We start from the raw sequence: 18,715 nt of genomic DNA, 5'->3' as shown, positions 1-18,715 counted from the left end.
ACTACTCTCTATCTCGAACTTCTCTCTATCTCGAACTAAAGTCTCGGTCCTTTTGTGGTCCGCCTAAGGTATTTTCCTTTCTTTATCTCGAAGTTTCTCTATCTCGAACAAAATTTTGGTCCCTTGCGAGTTCGAGATAGAGAGATTCCACTGTGTAATTATGCTTAATAAAAGCAATTACATGTTTTTCAGCTAGTTGATGACGTCATAATTTTGCATAATAAGCGAAACTTTTAAGAAATATCTCGAGAAGATTTATAGGTAACTGCCAAAGATCTTTCAAACGAACCAAACTTGTTTTTTTTGCAGATGACTAACTACGTTTTAAATTTTCAGAGTAATTAAATTTCGCGGATGGCCTTTTTTGATCTTGTATCGAAAAAGCAAAAATCCCTGGAAAATTCATTGAAGCTTGTATTCTATTTTTTTAAAAATATTTAAGTAAAGAAAAATAAGATTATATGGAATTTAAGTCACAAATTTAACAGAAACAAAAATACTGTGTTTCAGTCTCGTTCGCTTCGTCATTAAACTCATCTTGCAAAATATGAGCGGCAGCAAATCTCCAAGAGCTCATTTCCCACTAATCGTTGTCAAAATTCTGATCCAGTATGCTATTACAGAAAATTTCGCGCATAAACGAATTTGCGGGAATTAATTTTTGCGGTAGATCGCCCAAGTCGCAGAATTCGCGAAATTTAGGGCGTTGGTTGACTGGGCCCTCATAAAACGTTATAGTGACGAAATCAAAGAGTTGCCTACTGTGCTTGGTAGTAAAACATCTTACGAATAGACAGAGGAGAATTATCAGTTAAGAGGGTAAAAACACGATTGGTTAATTATATACACTAATTCTAATTAGCTAAGAAAGCAATTTAATTACGTAGACATGCATGTCACCGAGGAGGTTTATGTCACATACGTAAAAATTTACAATAAACTGATCAGCTTTTCAATGATGACGCGAACAAACCCCGAAACATTTCCTAGAGGTAGTTTGAAACTTAAAAAAACTGAACTTTGCTTCAAATGTTCCAGCTGAGTAGAATGGTTATAAAAAGCAAAAAAGAAAACAAACAGAAAAAAGCAGCATAAATTAAGCAGTTCATATAAATATAGCATGATTTCCCCCAACACTCTTCACAGCAGCAGATTTGTAAGTACGTATCTATCAATGCATGCCACGATCTGTACTACCAACTGGCTGCCATTGGTTGTGGATTTTGAAGGTAAGACATAACAACAGCTGAAACTGATAACCTGGTAAATATATAAAAAAAATTTAAAAAATGCAGCCTTTATTATACAATCTTATACTTTACTTGAAGTCAATTATAAAATCTTTTTAAAAAACTAGCCTTTAAAATGTATTCCTGTCACGGTTACATAACATGCATATGACCTCTAAAACGCACAAACGGGCGAATTTTTACCTACAGTACTCTCTAAATGTTGTTTGACACAAAAGCTTGAATTGTTTCTACCACTCAAGAAATATTTAATGTTTTGTCAGGGAAAAGCAGATGTGTCGTGAAAGTAAAGTAACATAAAAGATCAGTCTGTTGCATAATTCGTTTGTTGCCTTATACACCTTTACTTGCAAATCTTCTTTCGATATATTACAGTTTTAGGTGTGAATAGTTTTTAGCTCATCCCTAATCTCTGGCGCTGATATTCTTGCGGAGTGTGTTTCTAATGGATGGAAGGCGTTGCACAAAATCCCAATTTAACTTTTTATAAAATTCAAGTAGAATGGTTCAAGCATCACAGGAGGAGGGCTGGAGCTTTGCAGAACATGTTTTCAGTAGTGCGCAGTGATCACTTTTGTTCCGACTATATCGATAGGGTTAAAGTTCGAGTTAATACCATATGAGAAATGAAGGAAAATGCAAAATACACTTCTTTAAAATGTTATTCTTCCTTTTAGACTATGAAAAAGCCTCCTATTAAAAACCATAAACAGAATGCGGTCATGACGCAAAGTGCAGCTAGCGCATTTTCGACGTTGGTTACTCGGCCTACACCCCTGTCAAAGTGAAACTTTTGAAGTCTGCCTGCCGCTGAATACTAGCCAAGCAATATCGTTATGTCATTTCGGAAAATAGCCAAAAAACAACCAAAATTTGGACATAAAAAAATAAAAAAATAAGAAAGTTTTTATGCCATGTTGTTTTCGTGATACGTAAGAATGTTTTTATGACAAGAGAACATCGTTAGTTCTACTTTAAGAAAAGCAGTAAACAAACCATTCACTTACAAAAAGCTGCTAAACATTTGTCTGGCATCTTCAGACGCACGAGAGTTTGCGAAGCTAATAAATGAGCAGTACACAGCAGCCCAAGCAGCCCATTTCATCTGAATAAAAAAGAAAACTGTCACAAAAACGAATTGGTGGATCACCTAAAGTTATATAACAGTAGTAGATACAACAAACTCAGTATTAGTAAAAAAACCTTGGTTACTATGTGAGATGACTATTATAAATGAAAGTGGAATTAAGATGGTAACCATCTTTCAGATAGCATGCATGCAATGTTTAATTTCAACCATACATTTACACAACAAAAGTGGTAAGATGATGGTGTAAAATCAAGGCAACACAGTTATTGAATAATGTAAAAACAGGCTTGGTGTGCTTCAGCCTTTCCAGAGGAGTATCAGCACTTTTTGAGCAGTAGAAGAAAATATAAATAAAAATGTTTGAAGCAGATAATAGCTTCCTTATAGGCACGGAAGGCATGTATTGCAATCATTTCAATCATAAAATACAATCATAAAATATATTCCTATAGTCTTCTCACATTAAATTAAACACATCACAGAATTGAGAACTAAATCACAGGAAGAACGTTTTGCCGTTGCACAAACACTAGCCCTGTTCACACACTTTTGCCAATTTGCCTTAGTGACGGCGCATAGTCAAAATGATAAAGTTTACTAAGTAGAGTTGCCACAGGTTTTGATTAGTGTTTTTTAGGCTTTTCAGGGGCTTTTTGGCATCATAGCAATGAATGTTTACATTTAATGAATGAAAAATGAATAAAATAAAATGTTGCACTAATCTACAAGCTGTCTTTTTTAGTGGCAGGAAAAAGGGCTTATTCTAAAGTCTAGTCAATAGATTCTCAGTATATGTAATTTAATCTATTTAGTGTGGACAAAAAAATGTTGACGTGAAATGCCATTTGCCTGCGTAAGGTGGCAGTAACCCTTTTAAAAATCAGAAATTTTTTTTTACATACTATTTAGTTAAGAAAGGTTATTTCCAGACTATATATCCATATTTTTCTGTTATAACACACTTGTCACGATTTTATAGCTAAAATACTATTATCTGTCACCAAAAATATTAAGCCTCAACAATCCCCCTTTAAATAATGTATAATTAACAATTTCTGCCGAATATAGTTACGCGCTTACAGGGGGATTTTCACGAAGCGAATTGAACGGCGAATTCGACGGCGAATTGTATGTGAGCATGCACAGTTTTGTTTGTAATGATTTTACATCGAAATATTCGCTTCGCTGAAGCGTAAAAACAGCTCCTACTTTTTCGCGGCTAAAGGTTTCGCTGCTAGTATTAGACCAATCAGAACGCGGTTAACCAATGTAAACAATGAATTTGGCGTCTAATTTATTTTGTCGTGAAAATTAAAAAGCGAATTGAAAATGACAAACAAAAAAGAAAAAAAAGAAACGCACTTACATGAAAAGGAAAAGGCAAAAGTGGGCACATATCATGATAGACATACCGAACTGGTAAACTGGTAAATTACTAAAAACTCAAAATTACCTCATACAAAAAAATTCTTTAACTTAGCAGTGAAGTTCTTTGTGTCAATTTCTAAATGCATATCAAGTGGAAGTATATTATAGTTTAGTGCACCATTGAAAAAAAACGCTTTTTTGTCAATTCGAGCTTAACTGTTGGAAAACGTAGGAGTGTTGGTTGTTTCTTGTCCCGATGTTGTGGCATATCACTTCAAAATACTCTTCAAAATTAGGAACGTCGCCTGTTAAACATTTATGCACAGTGGCACAGAGCTTTCTCATGTGATAATTATGTAATGTTAGTGTCGTATGATGTTATCTGCTCTGTCGTCTAGTAACTTCAAAACACGCATTCTGTATGAGTGGTGGAAGTAATTTGTATGTGAACAGTATGCAATATTTGGTACGATCATAGATACGCAGTGCTGCGGTAGCTGTTAGATGAGGATTTTATGTAACAGTCAAAGTCTCGCAGGCTAAATATAGGTTCGGACGGTCGACTCTTACATCAAACATTCGTAACGCCCACCCTAAATTCTTAAAACTATGTTCATGTGAGAAGTCCATAGGAAAAGACCCTTTTTTCCTGCCACGCAAATGCCACATTTAAAGGAGCTTAACACTGAAAAGTAAACAAATAACACCACACAGCCGCGGCTGTTTCGTAGCGGACAAAAACGTTATGAAAAAATACTTCAAAATACCCTCTCAGTTAAAACAGGATATCTCAAGAACGAAATAAGATTTGTTATTCTGTGAAAAGATTATTAATCCAAGAAAAATTGTCCATATAATTAAAAGGAAATTTTGGACACCTGTCCGAAATCAGAAAATTTGGGCCAAATGTGTAAAATTGTCCCAAAATTATCATTTAGACGAATGAAGCACATTAATGGCATAAATAGAAAAATCTTACTAAATATTCTAAAATTAGAGCCATTGCATTTTGTTTAACATCGTACACCAAAAACCTTTTAATTACAGCACTTGTCATGCCATATTTCAACTACTGCTCCTCTGTATCGGCTTGTGCCACCCAAGGTAGATTGGGAACACTAAAAAACGATTAAAATGTGTCCGTACCTTTCTTGGGAAAAAGAAGGAATATTTATTGAATAATCTACTCATCAAAAACCATGCCATGTTAGTTTTCAAGGCCATGGATCACATTGCTCCTGATTACATGTGCTCAAAATTCCTTTTGGCAAAAAATCAGAATTTGACAAAAAAAGATTTCCAATTAAAGCTGCAAAAATGTGGAATAATCTTCTAAAACAAGTGACCTGTAATGGAAGTCTGCTTTCTTTTAAGACTTTCATCTCTAATGGAGATCACTTTTTAATTTTAATTTTAATTCTTCTTCCTTTTCAATTTTCACAAAATATAAAATATGTTACTATGTTTGATTGATCTGAGACAGTCTAAGGTTCATAATTCTTTTTTCTTTTTTGTTTCAGTGTCCGCCAGTGGAAACAATCCATTAACTAAAGACGTATTTTAAAAATGGAGGGTGAGTAGAACATTTAGTTAAAGATTGAGGAGAAAAGATGTGTGCTTTTTAGGTATTATTATTTTTAAGATACTTTAAAAAACTGTTATTTTTATAACAATGCAAGATAGCTGTTGCGTACCTAATTGTGCAAATCGTCGGAAGACAGGAGATGATGGTGGGTTTTCTAAAATTCCAAACAAAAAGCATCCTGTGTTGAAGGAGAGATGGCTGCCTGCAATTGGCATAATTGAATGGTCAGAAAAGTTGATAAAGAATGCCAAAATGTGTCATTTACACTTTGTATCTAGTAAGTGACCTACTGCACTGTTTTTTAAAAGTTGTTTTGTAAAGCAGTGTGAAACATCCTCGTTTTCTAACCTCTTCAGCCAAATCTTTTCTCTCAAAGTTTTTTTGTGCCTTTTTTTCAGGAAAAAGTCCAAGTATCCATCTAACCCAGACTAGATACCCTCAGTACTTGCAGGGACTGAAAAAAGAGTAACTGAAAAAAGAAAGTACGAGAGATATTCTAGACTCACAAAACGATGAAAATTAGCACCTGAATTCCTACACAAAAGCGAAACTGACAATGATCTGGCAGAAGAAAAAAAGCCCCTTCAATGTCAGAATTATGTGACAAGGTATAAGAACTGGAGAAAAAAATTAAATAATGAGACGGCTAAAAAACAGAATATTTCAAACAAATACAAGGGATTAAGTAATGACCATGCAAATAGAATGAATGAAACATATGAAACAGAAACAAAACTCTTTCAGTCAGTAAATTTTGCTATATGTATATAATTTTAAAACACATGAAACAGAAACAAAACTCTTTCAGTCAGTAAATTTTGCTATAGGTCATTGAAAGAATGTCATGATCTTTTTTTATAGTGGCTTCATCAAAGGAAGATTCAATTGGGTGGTCAATATTGTTAAGACCATAGTAAGACCAGAAACAAAATTGTTGATGCAAAAAGATCATGTCCTTGTGTTCCTCCTTAACTTGAAACTTGGACTCCTTAATAAAAACATTGCATATAGTTCGACCAATTGTGATTTCTCGCATCCATCGATAAGAGTTACCACTGTTAGCAAAGTCATTATTGTTTACACTAATATGGCATGAATTTACTGAAATGTTTTCGATGTTACAAAAGCTGTTGTTGCATAATAGACCGTACAGAAATTTTTATTCAGCAACCATTCAGCTTGAATGCTAGGGCACAAACTTGGTCCAATTACAAAAGTACCAATACTATTAAATATTTAATTGCTTGACAAGATCAGATAAAGAAATCAACATCAAAAGTGTAGTTATGGACTTGGTAGAGAATGGTGATATGGTTTTAGCAAATAGAGATTTTCTGATTTAACAAGAGTTGGCCACAAGAGAAGCGTTTTTGAAGACCCCAGAATTTACTCAAGGAAAGGACCAAATGTCTGCTGCTGATGTTGATCAGTCAAGGCAGATTGCAAATGTGTGAATACATATTGAGAGGGTTATTGGAAGATTAGGAACTTTTTTATTCTAAGTACGACTATTCCCATTACCGACCTAATGGATAATGTAATGGTGCTTGTTTGTGCACTAATCAATATAAGCCAAGGCATTTTGTAAATTATATATAGATGTAAATTTAACTAACTTTTTATGTATATCTTAACTTACTTATACATATATACTTTATACATAACCTTTCCGGATACAAACATATATACTTCAACTTAAAAAAATTAGGTTTCTAATTCTTTTTGGAACAGTTTGGACATAACCAGTTTTTAGGAGCTCTAGTTATGTTTACGCATGAATAATGATACCATTCAATGTCATTCACATGTTAAGCCAGATTTTAAAATGATGCAGTTATACACCTAGCCCTGTGCAACATCCATTTGCTACTGATACTTTAAGTTTTTGTTACTTTATTTAAATTACCATATTGATTTTGGAAACACGACTTTGCATTTATTTCATAACTTCAATACTTTTTATTTTGCTGCATCAGTTTTATTTATTGTTGTTGGTGTCAGAGGTTCAGGAAGGTTATTTTGTTCATTTTTTTTGCACTACCTGTGTCACTGTCCTGGTTTTATTCATCGTCAAGGCCTTAACTTATGCTTTTAAAAATAGCAATATCTGGAGCAATCTGCCTTAAAGACGCGTAATCACCCTTATCGAAAAAAAATTACTATATACATTTTTTATATTTATTTCAAAGTTTAGACTGAGTTATGACTTTCCTGAAAATTTGAGGATATAAAACCTACTAGAAATGAAAATAATGGTACTTCAATATCTTGAATTTATTGTTTTGTTTTTTTCCAGTCGTCATATTCAACGTTCTTGTTGATCTCTTATTCTCGTCTAATAAGTGGGCCGTCGCAAAATGTTCGTGTGAAACCATAGGTAAACAAACAGCATTATCTTTAATTGAGCACTGAGATGAAGTTCGATATAATCGGCATTATGGTAGGCTTCGTTCAGTCTGTTCTTTTTGGCTTGTTTTTCTTTGTAAAACATGCCATCAAAAAGTGGAAAGAAATTTTGGTTTTGTTTAAAAAAGAGGTCGCACGTAAAAACATCCATATCACTTTCTCCACTTAGATTTAATATTCTTCTATTCTATTCGCCATTGTTTTTGGAGAACAGACTAAACAAAGCAGAAAGAAGAAATCACAGCAGTGCCTTGTGGTTATTAATTATGATAATTAATGCTTATCACGCTCTTTCTTTTTTATTGATGATCGGGATTATTGCATATTATAAGCTAAAAAACCCAACAGGGAGAATGCTCATTGTGATAGTTTAAGATAGTTAAAGCACTATGGAGATAATTAAATATAGAGCATGAAAGGGGAAATTTAAGTATTCTAATTGTCTAGATCTGATACTGTCTCCATAAGGAAACGACTAATTGTTTGAACAAAGGAAAATAATCAAAAAGTAAGACAGCTAGCCAGGCGAAGCTGTCTTCACAACAACAAGAAGTGGTCAATGTTGCTTTCAACACAGAATAACACAGAAACTTTGATTGATTTATCTGATTTATCATGTTCGGAACTTTGTTGATACATTTATAAAAGCATTACGATGGAAACACAGCTCCGGATACTCTCTCATTCATTATTTTTTCCGTAATGGCATGAATCCAGCAAACATGTGATCGGTTTAGCTGTGCGTTTATTATCGCATGATTCGTGCAATGAAATGCAATGGCGGTTCTGTAGGCGAAGAGAAACTGGGGTGAGTTTGTTATTTCTATAAAACATTTAAACATGTTCCGGTTGTCAGTTTTCAAAAAATTTTCAGGGCAATGTTTTCTTGTTCATATCTTTCAATATTTACGATAAAATAGGCGCCTCAAAAAATTTGCCAACAGGGTGATTACGCGCCTTTAACTTTATCGAGATGTCCTTGATCTTTTTTAGTAAATATTTTTATTAGATCAGGTGATACAAAAACTTTTAATGTGTCTTCAAAAGGATCATCAATTTTTGGAAGTGTTTCTGTTCTTTTCGATTCTTGCTTAAGGGTGATGAACCTGAAAAGATGAATTCTTTTTCTTGCTTTTTTCTAAGAACACAAACACTAGGATATGCCGTTTTATTCAGCTCCAATGTAGCACATGCGACATAATGCAGCAACATGACTGCAAGCTAAGCCAAGCCTAGAAAAAGTTGATATTGTGATAATTCATAATATTTATATATACGTTATACACAGGTGCCATTTGCAAAGTCAATCCAACCTGTTTTGGGCATTACAACCCAAGTATCGTACAATCTTTGAGCTTTCCCCTGCCTTTGGATTAGTAGCGTGGAAGAACTTATGTGGCAGAATTCTTTTAAGTGGTGACAATAAACTTCTTGTACATGCCCAGATAGGTAAAAGTAGCCTTCAAGGATTTTGTGCTTTAGGTGACTTGTGTGTGAGCTCACTTGGTGTGTGAACCAAATTTGCATACAAATCAACGTAACTTATATCTGGAATTAGTAAAACATTGTCACTCCAATCACTAGCCTGTAGCAAGTACGGATCTGCAAGTAGAGTCCCGTCTGCAAGTGTAAGTTTCCAGTATAGTAGGATTTATCCTTTTTTGAAAGCTTTTGGAAGTTTGAAAGGTAAATAAACACACATGTGTACCTAATTTTCTTTTTTAAAACAAGGAAGTGCTTCACACAATCAGTACCTTTTTTGGGGTGTTTAAATGTTGTGTTTTTTCTTAGTCAATATTTTTCGCAAAAGATAGCCCATATGCTAAACTGTGTTGCATAACATCACCCATTGCTTTAAAAAATATGATTGACAGCTATTCTCACTTTATCGATTATGATTTTCATACACTTGCAGGGGGTTGTATAGTAAACAATGAAATACCCCACTTTTTGTTGAGCAACACATATTTTAGTGGCCCCCAGTGGAAAGAATTGTAATTGCTGTCTAAAAAGCAAAGTGGTCTTTCTGGGCATGCCACTAAAAATATTCATTATTATTATTATTATTATTATTATTATTATTATTATTATTATTATTATTATTATTATTATTATTGTTATTATTATTATTATTACATTCTAAGATAGTAACAAGAGCTTACAGCTGTTTCGCTACGGTGAAAAGCGTACAAAATCAAAACGGCTTCCGTATTTTTTCTTAAACTTTGTATTTTTATCATCTTTTAAGTTATTGGAACTTTTTTTGTATTATTATAATTTTACTGAAATAAAGAGTATTGGAACAATATACTTTTCTTCTTTATAGATATATAAATATATTATCCATGTGTGTTAAGGATTTCGAGTTGTTGCGTCGAACAAAACACAAAATTAAAAAAATATATTTTTGGCGAAAGTATACCATCTTTCCAACCTTCTGCCAACACTACGCTACTAGTTTTGGACTTGAAAATTGGTAATGGGGGGGGGGGGGGGGGGGTGGCTGGTAACATGGTTCTAGGTAAGGGACAAAACAGCAAACTACTGTATTTTGCAGGTGTTTTGATATTTTTTTTCGCTATTAGAGCGCCGTGATTTTGAGAAATTGTTTTATAGGCTGTCAAGTGGCTGATTGTTATTTTGTTAATCTTGCTTCTCCTGTTCATGTTTTCCTGTAAAGAGTAGATATTTTTTGGTCTTACAGTTTAGCAGTTTGCTTGAGTAACTTATTACTTTTTTATATTTAGTTAAGACTTTGGTGGGCTTTCTCAAGATCAAATTATTGAAAGATGTTCATAGCTAGGGTGCTATTTCATACAATTTATAAAGAAAAACAAAATAATTGCTTTGTTTATATATAATTTATATATATAATAAATAAATTATTTATGCACAACTTAAGATATTTTTTACTGGCATAATAAAAAAAAAACTAGGGATCTCAAAACCGTTGACTCTGAATGACGTTTCATTTAAAAGATGTCACATTTAAAAGATGTCACATATTTGCTCAGTAGTATATAAAAACTAACTTTGAGCATAAAGGCTCTAAAGGCCGTTATTCACATACTTCTCACATTTGGCCCGAAAATAACCCTCCAGATATTTTACCTAATCATTGGACCATGAAAAAAGGAAGTGAAGTTTGTCATGGCTGGATTGACAATGTGGAGGAAGAAGAAGAAGCAACGGAAAGTCTAGGGTTGCTTTTCCTATAGGCTCTGTAAACAGCCATAATGAAGCATTTTCTTAGAAAATAGAAATGCTGACTCCAAATGGAGGGGGGCATCAACTTTAAAATAGACACTGGAGCAGATGTAACGGTTATACCAAGTGATGATCTAAAAAGTTGAACTTGAACAAAAACTTATTAAAAACAACCAGAAAGAAACTAAAAGGTCCAGCAAATCAACCCCCGAAATGGTTGGGATACACATACCTGGATTTTGGATGGGGTGAAGAAGAGTGCAAAGAAATTGTATATGTATGTGACAACCTAACCTGTGCATTGTTAGGTAAACCAGCCATTAATCGATTAAAAGTAGCAACACTACATGCAACACAGACAGTGTCTTGTGGACAAATAAAGACAGAAAAGGACGCCAATGGTAAAAAAAAGCAATGTTTTCCTGACAGAATACCCAAAAGTATTTACGTGATTGGGGGATGTAGAATGGAAATTGGAAATGGAAATTATACGAATGGAATTGTTAGGAGTTATCACAAAAGTTGACCAGCCCACTGGTGCCACCCAATAGTGGCAGTACTAAAGCCCAACAACAAGGACATCCGTCTGTGTATAGACTTGACTAAACTAAACAGCTGTATTGATAGAGAACTATATCAACTGGAGTAAGTAGATGAAAGACTGGCATGATGAAAAAACCATGATGAAAGAATGCACAAACTATTAAACACATTTCGCCAAAGGGAGTGGTACTTAACCCAGCAAAGTGCAAGTTCAAAACAAATAAAGTTGAATTTTTAGGACATAAAATATCTCCAAGTGGAGTAGAACCATCAACATTTAAAACTGATGCAATCGTCAACTATCCAACTCCAAATACCTTAACAGAATTATTATTTATGGGTATGGCCCATCAAATGTCAAAATACACGGACAGATTGGCACTGATAGCCGTATTGTTTAGGAACTTGTTGTCGACTAAAAATTTGTGGCTATGGACATTGGTCCATGACCAAGCATTCTAGGAGATCAAGAAACTTTTAACATCACCCAAAATCTTGAAGTTATATGATGTGACAAAAGCCACAAAATTTAGAGTGGATAGTAGCAAGTTGAATGGAATTAGTGTGATATTATACCAACAACATCGGGAAAAGTGGCATCCAGTTTCCTGTGCGTCCAGATTTTTAACAGTTACAGAAAAGAACTGCCATTCCATACAGATAGAAATGCTAGCAGTTTCATGTGGATGTAGGAAAATGCACATATGTACATACATGGCCTACCAGAATTTACGATAGAAACGGACCATTAGCCACTGATACCAATACTAAACCCAAAAATGTTGGTTGCATTTTTGTCACCACACATCCAAAGAATGAGGATGACCTTACTACAATACTCCTTCACTGCACACCACATAAAGGGCATCCAACTAAAGGATGCTGATGCATTATCTAGGGCACCAACACAGACCTGTTAGTCGAACAAGAGGTTAACACAAATAGAATTGACAAAACGAAAAATGCCAACTTCAAATACTAGATTGGAGGAGATAAAGAGACATACTCAGAGGGACCCAGAGTTACAATATTAGAAACAAATAATTCAAGAAGGGTGGCCTACATCAAAAAATAAATGCCCAGAGGCATGCCAACCTTATTTTGACAGCAGACGATCGCTCTGAAATTAAAGGTATCTTGGTGAAAGGAGAACGCGATATATAATACCAACAAGCATGAGAACAGATATTTTGAACCGCATACACATGGGTCACCAAGGCATTGAAAAATCAAAGCAACATGCCAGACAGAGCTGTTATTGGCCGGGATGAATCAACATGTTGTACACCTTTGCACTAAGTTCTCTACTTAGTGCAAAGGTGTATAACGTGTGCCAAATATGCAGCATAAAAGGGAGCCAAGCCTTTAACTGCTCCACCATTACCAACTAAACCATGGCAGAAGATTAAATTTGTCTGAAATTTATAATGAAACCTACCTGATAATTACAGAATACTATTCATTATGGCAGAGCTGTATAAACTACAACAAAGTAAATCAGCCAACGTAATAGAAGCAGTTAAGGATTCCTTTGCCAGGAACGGTATTCCAGATGAGGTATTCTCAGATAATGGACCACAGTATGCATCCAAACTCTTCAGAGATTTTGCTAAAGAATGGGGCTTTTAACATAAAACGTCAAGTACCAGATAGCCACAATCTAATGGACTTGCTGAAGCAGCAGTCAAAATAATCAAAAGCATGATGAAGAAATGCATTGAAAGCAAGGAAGACATCAAAGCAGGATTAATGGCAATATGCATGACACCATTGCAATGTGAATCAAGCCCTGCTCAACTCCTGCTAGGTTGTCCATTACAAGACCACTTACCCAGCATGGAAAAACGGCGATCAGCGACACATACCAGAAATTTAGAAGAGGAACGAAGACAACAGCAGATCGACCATGATGTGCATAACAAGACAGAGACACATATAGACCGTTTTTCGTTTTAAAACTTTTAAAATGCGATCTAAAAAAAAAAATATCTATCGCCGTTTTCCGTTTTAAAACTTTTATAATGCGATCTAAAATTACATTTCTATCGCCGTTTTTCGTTTTAAAACTTTTAAAATGCGATCTAAAAAAACATATCGCCGTTTTTCGTTTTTAAAGTTTTAAAATGCAATCTAAAAAAATTTTCAATCTTTGTTAAAATAAAATAATTTCTATCGCGTAAAGGCTTTATTTAACCCGCGCAACCAACAATGCCTTCTCGCTAGTCTATTTAGTTTCCACGCAAAACCTTTGTTTAATAAAAATATTAAACAATGGCTCTTCGTGTCACATTGATAGAGTTGATAACATTTGCAATTATGCTATTGGGAATAGTTATGTTAACACTATTTAACAATAGTTACGCGCAGTTATAATAAGCTATTTTTTCTTCAATAATCTTTTGTTTATTACGCGCAAGTTAATGACTTACAAGACTCCAAGATAATTAATAAGAACAAAAGACAAACAACTACCGCCTCCGAGAAAAAGGTGTGAAACTTGAGCGTACGCGTACGCTTACATCTGGACTGTACTGTATCTATCTATCTATCTATCTATCTATCTATCTATCTATCTATCTATCTATCTATCTATCTATCTATCTATCTATCTATCTATCTATCTATCTATCTAAAGGGTAAGTAAGACTAACGAAGCTTAAAAAAATAATATTTTCAAAATTGCCCACGTGTCACTCTCTCGCATCGGCAAACTATTACCGAGGAATTGCCTCTGCAAACGACTAAGTCGTCGACAATTTATTGCCGACGGGTTTTTGGGCTAATTTCGAGGGCTGAGTTTATATATATAGAAATTGTTTAAAATTGTTTAAATAACACTTGCGGCATAAAAGAAAAGAATCCATTAAATTTGGACCTGTTATGGTTTCCAATTGTTTTGTCAAAGGAAGAAATTATCTATAAACAAGAAGCCCTACGGCTTAAAGATTTCCACCATTAGCAATAATCTGGAAAAGTACTAAACTTTGAAGAGGACTGAGTAATATGGGGGAGCAAAATCATTGAATATTCTAAAATTTTAAAATTTAATTTTTGATTACTATTATAACTGTAAATAATAGCTAACTTAACTTGCATAAACTTCATTTGTCTATAAGAACAATTTTAAAAGAAAAGTAATAAACCTGAAAATTGATGAACAATAAAAACAAAATGAAAACAACAGCAAGGCTGAAAATTTATCTATTTTCTCTTTTTCTCTGACAAACAACTTGGAAAATATCTTTAAAAGTGGCAGCAAATTGTTTTTTACACATAATCAGTTTTGAAATGTTATTTTTAGACTACGTATTCTTATTTTTTCTTTTATAACACACTTGTCACGATTTTATAGCTATAATACATTATCTTTCACCAAAAATATTCAGCCTCAACAATTCCTCTTTAAATTAAAATTCATGAATAATTAATTATAGTTCTGCTGAATATAGCTTTAGTCTACGTGCTTGCAAAATTGTACAGAAGGAAGTGACGTAATTATTAAAAGGAAACGTTAATAACATCGAAGATGGCGCGTTATAAGACAATCTTCTTTATGCTACACTGCACAAGTTTTAACTTTTGATAGCATATAAACTTTAAAATAAAGTATTGTTGATTGGATAATAAAACAATTTGTTGCACTGTTAGAATTCTTATTGGCTTGAAACTCATTTTAGCCTCGTTCTCAGAAAATAATCTGTCAAAACGAGGATTTAGGCTTTAGCCTGGATAAGTTTCGGACGTCCAGCCTAGCTGCGCTGTCTCTATCTATCTCCTCAGACGATTTTAAAGATTTCGCCTTTGCTGGCGGAAATCAACAATTAAATCCATGATAAAATGTCTGTTTTTGCAGACTTGCTTTATCCGTGCTCCGTTGGCGTTCACCTCCGCATTAGTTAAGAACCACATGGCTGAATTTCTTGTGTAAGACCTGGTTACAAATGACGAAGGGGCCAGGCAAAAGAGATTTATGTCTACGTAGTTCTTTTAACAAGTCAGGAGTCAGTGAATTAGCTAGGATGGTAAGGTCGGCTATGAATAGGCTTGTTTGTGGATTGAAAGGACCAGGACTATTCAATAATTCTGAGATCTAAAAGTGTCCGACCAAGACGGAAATCTATTGGACGTTTTATCCGACGAAAGTTCGAAATGAACTACGGGGAGTCAGTTGTGCAGGAAAGGTCTAAGTCCTTTTTGCATTATTTGACATTGGCTAAAACACAAATTTTGCCAGCACACGAAAAATCAAAATGGCGTAATCATGCTTTTCAACGTTAATAGGGTTATTTTAATGCTAATTATTATTATCGTCTTAACGTTATTATCATTAATATTAGCGCTTTAAACGCTAATTAATTATATATATATATATATATATATATATATATATATATATATATATATATATATATATATATATATATATATATATATATATATATATATATATATATATATATATATATATATATTAAAAGGTATTATCCCTATACGCCTGTGCAACACCGTTTAACAAGCACTCAGCCCAGTGTTACAATTAATTTTTTAACTTTCGCAATGACTTATACGGCAAAATAAAATAATATTGACCGATTTGTTTTGATATGATAGAGTTACAACGGTTTTTAAACTCTTAACCACCAAAAGAAACAAGGTTATTTTTTTCAACTTTCCAAAAGATCCAAAACAACTATATGGATCAAACTGATAAAGAGAGAGGATACGCTTCCAAAGAATTTTAAGATCTGCGAAGCTCATTTTGCTTCCGAGTTCTTTGACTTTAGAACAGTTAGAAGATTTTTTCATTTTTATCGTCATTCATCGAACTCATGCGCTATTATCTAATTCGAATACGTTTACATATCAAAATTCACTGAACAAATTAAAAATATTTGCGGATTCTAACTCGCAATAGCAACGACACGCTTCGCTCGTCATTACTTACACTTTTCACACTTGCACCACGTCCTTACAGCAACAGCAACACGTGAAGCGACTTCTTCTTGAATAGTATCCTCATCACAGCTATCCCCAACTGAAATCCGAGTCAGTGCTTGGTCTAGTATTTCGCCTGCTCAAATTGAAATTCTACAACCTTTTCCCTGTCGCTCTTTTTTTCTTTTTTTGTGTCACAGCTTCTCGGTATTGCAATTTAATGATGATTTCTCAACCGAAGTTAGTATTCATTTTCAAAGTTTCCTGATGTTTTCCACAGGGGTAAACATACTCATTACCAATGAATTTCACTATTAAAGTTTGAGTAAAAATTTCAATGCGGAAGATGATTTACGATCTTCTAACAGGTGACGTCAGAGCACTCAAGGTGAAGAAATTTATAAAACAACATTGCGGGTGTTTTACCTCGTGTCGGAGGTGAATTTTTGAATCTTTGAATAGGCATTATTAACTTATAAGTGCGAATTAAGGAAAATAAACTTTATATTCATAAATCACGTATGAATATGAGCCAATTTAGGTCAACTTAATTTTTCTCGGGAGGTAAGCTTTAAAGCAACATGAACGTGTTGGTAAAGCCACCACCACGACGGCCACCACCACCACAAAAAAAACAAAAAACCACCACCAATAAAATATGTCTTACCCTCATCATTAATCCACACATACTAAATATCATGCCCATCAGATTAAGGTAATCTGCAGTAGGATCATCACCAGGCTTGTTTGATGACGGCTTATAACGATAAATTCTATTTGGTCTACGAGGATCATATCCTGAATCTGCACCTCTGGCGGACATTTTGAAATTATGTCTGCGGCCCTTGACCGGTCCTGATACCCTCCGCGGGTCCTTCTTTCTTTACTGACATTGTGTGACGTACGGAGTGTGATTTCTATACGGAGTAATACGGAGTTTGGTTTAGCTATACGGGGTCTGCCAACGAATGTTCTTAAAGTGAACAAGAAGCCCTGGGGGCTCTAAGAATTTCCGAGCGCTACCAAAATATTTGATGAAAACCTGCTAATTCGTTGTGTTATTGTGCCAAACATTCGAAGGGGTTTGGTGCATGAACCTCTGAAGATAAAGCCCATCAGTAACATTATATCTTAGAACAAACGCAAACAAAACGAAACGTGTCATAATAAACTCACATTTTAAAAGAAATTGCTAACAAAAAATACAGCCTATCATTCATGGTTGAAAGTCTTGCGATTGAAACGTTTATGGTCTTAAACGGCATTAGTTGACAAAAAATCAAAATTTTGATGTGACCATAATTTTCAGCATACTTTTTTTATTAACTGTGTCAATTTTTTTGTTGAAAATAAAGCAGTTTTAATTTTTGGATAAATTTTGGCCTGAAATGACATTTAGGTGACAAAAACCAAACTTTTGTACCATCATTATTTTCAGCATACTTTATTTGTTAACTGTGCCAGATTTAGCCAAAAATGAAGTGGTTTTAATTTTTGGACCAATTTTAGCCTAAAATAGCATTTAGGTGACAAAAATCAAAATTTTGATGTCACCATTATGTTCAGCATACTTTTTTTGTTAACTTTGCCAATTTTTGTTAAAAATGAAGTAGTTTTAATTTTTGGACCAATTTTGGCCTAAAATGACATTTAGGTAACAAGAAATCAAAATTTTGATGTCACCATCATGTTTAGCATACTTTATTTGTTTACTGTGCCAAATTTTGTTAAAAATAAAGTAGTTTTAATTTTTGGACCAATTTTGGCCTGAAATGATATTTAGGTAAGAAGAAATCAAAATTTTGATGTCACCATCATGTTCAGCATACTTTTTTTGTTAATTGTGCCAAAATTTGTCAAAAATAAAGTAGTTTTAATTTTAAGACCAATTTTGGCCTAAAATAACATTTAGGTAACAAGAAATCAAAATTTTGATGTCACCATCATGTTTAGCATACTTTATTTGTTTACTGTGCCAAATTTTGTTAAAAATAAAGTAGTTTTAATTCTTGGACCAATTTTGGCCTGAAATGATATTTAGGTAAGAAGAAATCAAAATTTTGATGTCACCATCATGTTCAGCATACTTTTTTTGTTAATTGTGTCAAAATTTGTCAAAAATAAAGTAGTTTTAATTTTAAGACCAATTTTGGCCTAAAATAACATTTAGGTAACAAGAAATCAAAATTTTGATGTCAACATCATGTTCAGCATACTTTATTTGTTTACTGTGCCAAATTTTGTTGAAAATAAAGTAGTTCTAATTTTTGGACCAATTTTGGCCTAAAATGACATTTAGGTGACAAAAATCAAAATTATTATGTCACCATT

At 33.8% G+C, this 18,715-nt stretch overlaps 1 protein-coding gene and 1 long non-coding RNA gene across 2 annotated transcripts; both read right to left on the bottom strand.

The window, feature by feature from the left end:
* Window positions 1-401: 401 nt before the first annotated feature.
* LOC130630204 (PAT complex subunit Asterix-like) lies at window positions 402-17,258 on the bottom strand. The gene is made up of 3 exons (XM_057443603.1): window positions 17,052-17,258; window positions 2,258-2,355; window positions 402-1,260 (listed from the first exon to the last, which is right to left on the bottom strand). The coding sequence occupies exons 1-3, from the start codon at window positions 17,205-17,207 to the stop codon at window positions 1,194-1,196; spliced, it is 321 nt and encodes a 106-aa protein (XP_057299586.1). The 5' UTR covers window positions 17,208-17,258; the 3' UTR covers window positions 402-1,193.
* On the bottom strand, window positions 5,539-15,840 carry LOC130630205 (uncharacterized). The gene is made up of 2 exons (XR_008982052.1): window positions 13,541-15,840; window positions 5,539-13,491 (listed from the first exon to the last, which is right to left on the bottom strand). It is a non-coding gene; the product is annotated as an uncharacterized LOC130630205 (long non-coding RNA).
* Window positions 17,259-18,715: the final 1,457 nt, after the last annotated feature.

This window comes from Hydractinia symbiolongicarpus, chromosome 2 (genome assembly GCF_029227915.1).
Source record: "Hydractinia symbiolongicarpus strain clone_291-10 chromosome 2, HSymV2.1, whole genome shotgun sequence".
Classification (NCBI taxonomy): domain Eukaryota; kingdom Metazoa; phylum Cnidaria; class Hydrozoa; order Anthoathecata; family Hydractiniidae; genus Hydractinia; species Hydractinia symbiolongicarpus.
The sequence above is the reverse complement of the archived record's forward strand: the minus strand, read 5'-3'. Positions and strand labels throughout refer to the sequence as shown.

What these genes read in the sequence shown, in the direction of transcription:
- LOC130630204 (XM_057443603.1), bottom strand. Translation starts at nt 17,207, where the DNA reads ATGTCCGCCAGAGGTGCAGATTCAGGATATGATCCTCGTAGACCAAAT. An exon ending in TGTGTGGATTAATGATGAGG is followed by an intron (nt 2,356 to 17,051) that starts GTAAGACATATT and finishes TTTTTTATTCAG; the next exon opens with ATGAAATGGGCTGCTTGGGC. An exon ending in CAAATGTTTAGCAGCTTTTT is followed by an intron (nt 1,261 to 2,257) that starts GTAAGTGAATGG and finishes TATATTTACCAG; the next exon opens with GTTATCAGTTTCAGCTGTTG.